Raw genomic sequence first — 8,119 nt, forward strand, 5'->3', positions numbered from 1 at the left:
GGGGCGCCGCGGGAGGGTCCACGCCAGCCCCGCGCGCGCGGGCGCCGCCCGGGGCCTCCCCGCCCAGCAGCCCCGCGGGCCCCGGCGGCTGCGGGCGTCCGGCAGCTGCGGCCGAAGGGGGGAATCCGAGGCGCGGCCTAAGCGCCCCTTCCCGGACCTCGCCGGGCCTCACCTGCTTGAGGCGGGAGACGAGCACAGTCTTCACTCCGGTGATGTCTAAGTTCCGCCGCTTCAGCTCGGACTTGAGATCGATGACCCGCAGATCGGTGATCTTTTTCCCTTCCGCCTGACCCGAGGCGGCCGCGGCTGCCACAGCACCGGTAGCGGCAGCCATCTTAGAAGAGCAGCGCGCTGCCGAGGCAGCGAGTGGCTTGCAGGGCGGCGGCAGCAGCACCAACTTCGACCCAGGCCTCGGAGGCCGGCGGCGCCGCGCAGCGCTGCGCACAATGAGCCGCTGGCCCCGCCCCCTGACCGCCACCCCGGCGCAACCTGCAGCCGCAGCCAGCACCCGGATGACGGGCGCGCGTGCGCACTGGCGCCGGAGCCCGCCACCGGCGCGCTCCGCCGAGCCGGCCGCGGCCACCTGGGCGCTGGGACCCCTAGCATGGGCTGGGAGGTCCGGCGCGGCCAACCGCACCAACGTCCGCCGCACCTCCGTTCCCCTGCTGCTTCGTTAGCCATTTTCTGGCAACGTCTCGAGGCTTTGGCGACAACAGTGCGCTGGGTGCTGCACGGCATGGATGGTTTGCGCGTTACTCACCATACACCCTGGGACTTGTGCGCGCCGGTTCTGAACCTCTTCCAGAGACAGACTTGATCAGATCTGCTGAATAATCGAAAAAATTTGGCCAGTGTGCACGAATGCACTAGCTTCCCCGAGTTCCATTCAAAAGACCCGACGGAAACCCTAGGGCGGTTATAACTTAAGGGGCTGTAGGGGTTCTATGACACAGGGCCGGCTGTGTGGCAGGTCCCGCTGGCTGGCTCAGTGGAAAACATGCCTTCGGCCCAAGGAGGCTCAGGTTATTCCCGGGCTGTCCCGCTCCTGAGAAACAGGACAGCTGCCCCCTGCACCGGCCTGTTCGCCATCCTCCCCGGTGGACCTGACGGCTCAACACGAAATTGATTCCTGAATGAGGAAATTATAAGTACTTGTTACTATTCTCATTTACTGTGTTCACTGTTTTGTTCCCCGCCAAAATTTAGGATCCCAACAACAATGATCATCTTCTTACCGGGGACCGGCCTGTACAAGTGAGTACCTCTTCGTAACCTGAGCCAGTAGTATTAATCATCAAAGCATCAGCGTTTATGGAATAAAACTATTCGGTGAACTCCGTAAATTGAGTATGATGTGTAATTAACCGTATTGGCATTTTCTGGTTTTGAACATTTAAATTGATGAGGTCTGTCTCACCTGAGGTTGCTTTTTCGACTAATTAGACCAAAAGGAGAAAAACTGGACATTATAAAATAATATCTGACATTCAGGTAGTTCTTTACTGTTTATAATGCACTTTGACATGCAGTAACCCCCCTAATCCTTCCGAACACTGTGAAGTAAATCTCTGCGAGGTTTAGAGAGATTAAATGGCTTGTCCGTGTTCACAGAGCTGGTATGTGGCCGAACCGGTGCTCAAATCCGGGTCTCCTGATTTCAGATCCAGCTCTGTGTCTACCACAACTTGATTCACAGTCATAGAATTTTAGAACTCAAAGGATCTTTAGAAATCCTCTGGCTCAATCCTCTCTCTTTTGTTTTTGTTTTTGGGGTTTTTTTTAGCAGATGAAGATTTTAAGTTTACCTAGAGACCCACAACGAATTATTGGCCAAATTGGCACCAAACCTTAGATCTCATTCCAGTGCCTTTCCCACACAGCCACCCTGCTCCCACCTTCTGGGGACCCTTGTAAAGGAGGGTTATACTAACCAAAAGCTGTTATATCTAAAGTGAATGAGTTTTGCTTTGTCTTAAAAAAAAAAAATCTAATAATGGAGTTATCTTAAAATGGAGATCTGTGCCTTCTGATCTGATGCACTTGACAAGGAAGGAAGGACACAACATCACCTGCCAAAAGACCAAGAATGTTTAATCTGAATTTCATCAGGAGAAAACGATCAGACAAGTCCAATTGTAGGACATTCTACAAAATAACTGCTCTGGATTCTTCACAAAAGCAGTATCACAAAAGCAAAAGTGGTAGAGCAGTTCTAGAAGAAAGAAGACTAAAGAGACTGGATAACCAAATTTCATGTGAGATTGTTGTGTGGATCCTGGATCAAAGAACAAAACGGCTGCTAAATGGACAATTGAGAAATCTGACCGTGTACTATGTTGTGTTATTGTACCAGTGTTAAATATCTGAAGTGTTATATCATGATTATGTAGAATATCACAGTTCTTAGAAGATACTTGTTGGGGTTCTTAGAGGTGAAGTACCATTTTTTCTGCAATTTACTTTCAAATAGTTGAGAGAGAGAGAGAATGAAAATGTGGCAATATGTTACCAATCACTAAAGTAAATGTAGCAAAAAGTTAATTAGAGAAACAAACGTGGCAAAATATTAATTAGGGAATCTAGAAGAAGGGCATAAGGTTGTTCACTGTATATTATTTAAACTTTTTTATAGGTCTGAAGTTATTCAAAATAAGTTGGAAAACCCATACATAAATCTAATTTTTTTTTTTTTGCTTTAAAAAATTTTATTTTTTTCCTTTTTCTCTCCAAAGCCCCCTGCTACATAGTTGTATATTCTTAGTTGTGGGTCCTTCTAGTTGTGGCATGTGGGACGCCACCTCAGCGTGGCTCGATGAGCAGTGCCATGTCCGTGCCCAGGATTCGAACCAACAAAACACTGGGCCGCCTGCAGCGGAGCGCGCAAACTTAACCACTCAGCCACGGGGCTGGCCCCTAATTTTTTTTGTAATAGAGAAAAAATAAAATTTCTCCATTCTTCTCACTTTTAACATATAAGATTTTTACTTTTGTCATTTAACCTATGATTCTTTTTTAAAAAAAAAAATAGTTATTTAAATAATTCACCTTTAAATATATAATATATATATTTATTGGGAGGACTTAGCTCACACAGTTATGGAGGCTGAGAAGTCCCAAGATCTGCTGTTTCCAATCTGGAGATGTGTCTTCATGTGTGGTTTTTAAAAATGTATCCTACTTGGGCTTTGTTGAACTTCTTGAATCTGTGGATCAAGATTCCCTGGTTTTACACTACAGAAAGCCAGTGGTATAATTCCAATCCCAGTCTGAAGGCCTGAGGACCAGGGAGAGCCAACGGTGTAAATCTGGTTCCAGAGACAGGGGAAGACTGATGTCCCAGCGCAAGCAGGCAGGCTTGATCTGACGGTCAGCCCTCAGGTTTGTCTCTCCTCAAAGATAATATTAGGAGAAGATTATCATGACCTTAGATTAGGAAAAAAATTTTTATTAGGACTCAAAAAGCACTATCTACAAAGCGGAGATTGATATATTTGACTACATTAAAATTAAGAATTTCTGCTCTTCAGAAGATACCATTAAGAGAGTTACAGAGCCAGCCCTGATGTCCTGGTGGTTAGACTTCAGTGCTCTCACTGCTTCTGTGACCTGAGTTTTGTTCCCGGTCGCAGAAACACGTGGCTCGTCCGTCAGTAGCCATGCTGTGGCCGGTGGCTCACGTAGAAGAACTAGAAGGACTTACAACTGGAATATACAACTATGCACTGGGACTTTGGGGAGGAAAAAATTTTAAAAAGAGTGTTGCGAAATAGTAGAGTTCCCATGTGCCCTTCATTCAGTTTCTACAAATGGAGAAACACCTTATATAACTATACCACAATATCAAAATCAGGAAATTGGTATTGGTGCGATGCAGGTGTATGGTTCTATGCCATTTTACTGCACACACACATTCATGTAACCACTGTTGCACTCAAGATGCAGAACTATTCCTTCACCACAGGTGTGTCCTTTGTGCTACTCCCTTACAGTCACGCCCATGCCTCTCCCCGCTCCCACCAATCCTCACCCCTGGCAACCACTTAGCTATTCTCCATCTCTACAATTTTTTTATTTGGAGAATGTTACATAAATGGAACCATACAATATGTGATCCATTGAAATTGTCTCTTTGTTTCACTCAGCATAAGTCCCTTGAGTTCCAAGCTGTTGCATGCATCAATAGCTTGTTCCTTTTTATTGTTTTATTTTGTTTAGTTTTATTTAGAATTCCACAGTATGGATGTACCACAGTTTGTTTAGTCGCTCACTTAGTGAAGGACATTTTGGTTGTTTCCACCCTTTGGCTAGCACAAATAAGCTGCTATTTACATTTGTGTGTAGGTTTTTGCGTGTGGACTTAAGTCATTTCTCTGGGACAAATGCCCAGGAGTGTGAATGCTCTGTCAAAAACAAAGGTTAGTGGCCCTAATAGAAAAAGAGCTTCTAAAAGGAAAGAAAAAAAGTCATGTGATATGTACACTTTATAATAAACTGCCAAATTTTCCAGTGCGGCCATACCATTTTATATCCCGACTAGCAATTCACGAGACATGCAGCTTTTCCACATTCTTGCCAGTGTTTGGTACTGCCACTTTTTTTTTTTTTAGTTTTAGCTGTTGTAATAGGTATGTAGTGATGTCTCATTAAAAGGTGAGGTGTTTAATAACTAAAGTGAATCCATTTCTAACACTAGGATAAATTCCAAGTGGATTAGATGTTTAAATATAAGAGATGAAATCACACAAGTCCTGGAAGAGAGCATTGGTGAATTTCCAGTTCCTGGCAACCACTGATCTGATTTCTGTCACTATAGTTTTGCCTTTTCCAGTTTGTCATATAAATCAAAACATACAGTATGAAGTCTTTTGTTTTTGGCTTATTTTACATAGCTTAATGCTGTTGAGGTTCATCCATGTTCTTGCATATATTATTACTTCTGCCTGTTCAGTGCCTGAGCGGTATTCCACTACATGGTTGTACCACAAGTTGTTTATTCATTAACTGGTTGATGGTCATTTGAATTGTTATGAATAAAGCTGCTACAAACATTAGCATACATGTATTTGTGTAGACATATATTTTCATTTTGGGGAGGTAGATACCCAGAAGTGGGTAGTATGGTAATTGTATATTTAACTTCAGGAGAAATTGCCAAACTATTTTCCAGATACGCCATTTTGCATTCCCACCAGCAATATCTGAGGGTTTCAGTTGCTCTAAATCCTTATTAGCACTTAATATGGTTGGTATTTTTTATTTTAGCCATTCTAGTATATATGTAGTCTTTTATTGTCATTTTAATTTGCATTTCTCTAATGAATAATAATTTTGGATATGTTTTCATGTGCTTATCTGCCATCCGTATATGTGGTGAGGTGTCTGTTCAGATCTTTTGCTCATTTGAAAAATTGGGTTGATTGTCTTTTTGTTGTTGAGGTTTAAGATTTTTAAAAAACTAGTAGGCACATATGTCCTTTTTTAGATATGTGACTTTCAAATATTTTCTCTTGTTCTCTAGCTTGTGCTTTTCTTTTATTAGGAGTACTTTCAAAAAGCAGAACTTTTAAACTTTGAGGAAGTCCAGTTTATCATTTTATTCATGATTCATGTTCTTTGCATCTTATCTAAGAAATATTTGTCTAACCCAAGGTCACAAAGATTTTCTCTGATTTTTTTTAATGAAAGTACTACAGTTTTAACTCTTAAGCTTGTGGTCCATTTTGAGTTAATTTTTGTATATGGTGTGAGATAGTAAAGATTATTTTTTTTAAAGATTTTATTTTTTTCCTTTTTCTCCCCAAAACCCCCCGGTACATAGTTGTATATTCTTCGTTGTGGGTCCTTCTAGTTGTGGCATGTGGGACGCTGCCTCAGCGTGGTTTGTCCACACCCAGGATTCAAACCAACGAAACACTGGGCCACCTGCAGCGGAGCGCGCAAACTTAACCACTTGGCCACGGGGCCAGCCCCGAAAGATTATTTTTATTACATATGAAAGTATAATTGTCTCATAACCATTTATTGAAAAAACTATTCCTTCCCCATTGAATTAGCTTGGCAACATTGCTGAAAATCTGTTGAACATATATGTTTTGAACTATTTCTGGGCTCTCTATTGTGTTCCATTAAATTACATGTCTATCCTTACAGGACTGCCACAATGTCTTGATTATTGTAGCCTTATAATAAGTCTTTAAATTAGATAGTGTGAGTCCCCAAATTAGTTCTCCTTTTTGAAAATTGTTTCGCTATTTGAGGTCCTTTACATTTCCATATAAATTTGAGAATCAGTTTTTCAATTTCTAGAAAAAAGTCTTTTGGGATTTTTATTTAGGATTGGGTTGAATCTATAGATCAATTTGGAGAGAACTGACATCTTAACAATATTGAGTCTTCCCAACTGTGTACATGGTATATCTCTCCATTTAGTTCCATCTTCTTTATTGTCTCTCAGCAATGGTTTGTAGCTTTCAACATACAGATTTTGCATATATTTTGTTTGATTTAGCCACAAGTATTTCATGTTTTTTGAGGCTATGGTAAATTGTTTGGTTTTCTGAATTTCATTTTTTAATTATTCATTACAAGTATACAGAATACAATTGATTATGGTGTATTGACCTTGTGTCCTGATACTTTTCTAAGCTTACTTATAAGTTATAGCAATTTTTTTTACATTCTTTTATTTTCTAGATAAACAAGAACTCTTCTTTTCCAATCTATATGCATTTCATTTCTTTTTCTTGCCTTATTTCATTAACTCAGACTTCAGAGTAATGATGAACAGGGGTGATGAGAGCACATATCCTTGCATTGCTCCAGATCTTAAGAGGAAAGCATTTGGTCTTTCGACGTAGGTATGATGTTAGGTTTTTCATAAGTGCTCTTTATCAAGTTGAGGAACTTCCCTTCTATTCCTAGTCTACTGAGAATTGTTGTCATCATTGGATGTTGAACTTTGATAAATAATTTTCCCCTACTGAGATGATCATGTGGTTTTTCTTCTCTAGTCTTTGATATGGTAAATTATATTGATTGATTTTTTAATGTTGAGCCAATCTTTCATTCTTGTGATAAACTCCAATTGGAACATTAAATTTTCCTTAAAATTTTTTTTGATCCTTAGGTTATATATTATCCTTTCTAATATTGCTGGATTTTGTTAGTTAATATTTTGTTAGGAATTTTTGATTCCATGTTTATGGGGTATGAAGTTTTCTTTTCTTCTAATGTCTTTATTAGGCTTTGATGTCAGGGTAATGCTGGCCCTATAAAATGATTTGGGAAGTGTTCCTTTCTCTTCCATTTTTGCTAAAGTGTGTATAGAATTAGTATCATGTCTTCCTTAAATGTTAGGCAGAGTTCCTCATTGAAGCTCTCTAAATCTAGAATTTTCCTTGTGGGAAGTTTTTAAGTATAAAATCAATTTCTTCAATAGATATATGGCTCTTCTTCAGGTAGTTTATTTCTATTTAAGTAAGCTTTAGAAATTCATGTTTTTCAAGGAATTTGTCCCTTTCATCTAAGTTTGTTGAAAATATTGGCATAAGGTCGTTCCAGGAGAAAATAAAATTTTTCTCCTTCTAAGAGAAAAATTAACAGTATAGTGAAGTGCCTTTTTTTTCCCTTAACATTTTAGGTTGGCATGGACGTAAGTTTAACTTATGTTGTCAAGATATTCCCATGCATTGCTATTTGGAGTATAAACTGACCTCTATGGAGATTAATTTGAAAACATAAAACAAAATTACAATGCACAACCTGTGGCACAGAAATTCTACTCATAGGTAATAATGTATTCTTGTAGGTAATAACATAATTATGGGAAATTGTGTACCAAGATATTTATTGTAGTATTATTTATAATAGAAAAATTCATGGAAAAAACCTAAAAATTCATCAGTGGTACTGTTACATGGTAGAATACTCAGCACATATTAATAAGAATGATGGATCAGGACTGGCCCGGTGGCACAGTGGTTAAGTTTGCATGTGCCACTTTGGCAGCCCAGGTTTGTGGGTTTGCATCCTGGGTGGGGACCTATGTACCACTTGTCAAGCCATGCTGTGGCAGGTGTCCCACACATAAGGTAGAGGAAGATGGGCATGGATGTTAGCT

General features: G+C 40.4%; 1 protein-coding gene across 2 annotated transcripts in view; it reads right to left on the reverse strand.

Moving 5' to 3' along the window:
* Nucleotides 1-433, reverse strand: part of SLTM (SAFB like transcription modulator) — a 42,918-nt gene extending 42,485 nt beyond the window's left edge. For both annotated transcript variants that reach the window (XM_046652636.1, XM_046652635.1), the window contains exon 1: nt 173-433. In XM_046652636.1, coding sequence (XP_046508592.1) covers nt 173-334 — 162 coding nt within the window. In that variant the 5' untranslated portion in view covers nt 335-433. The remainder of the gene's footprint in view (nt 1-172) is intronic.
* Between the last annotated feature and the right edge of the window lie 7,686 nt (nt 434-8,119).

Source organism: Equus quagga, chromosome 2 (assembly GCF_021613505.1).
Source record: "Equus quagga isolate Etosha38 chromosome 2, UCLA_HA_Equagga_1.0, whole genome shotgun sequence".
NCBI lineage: Eukaryota > Metazoa > Chordata > Mammalia > Perissodactyla > Equidae > Equus > Equus quagga.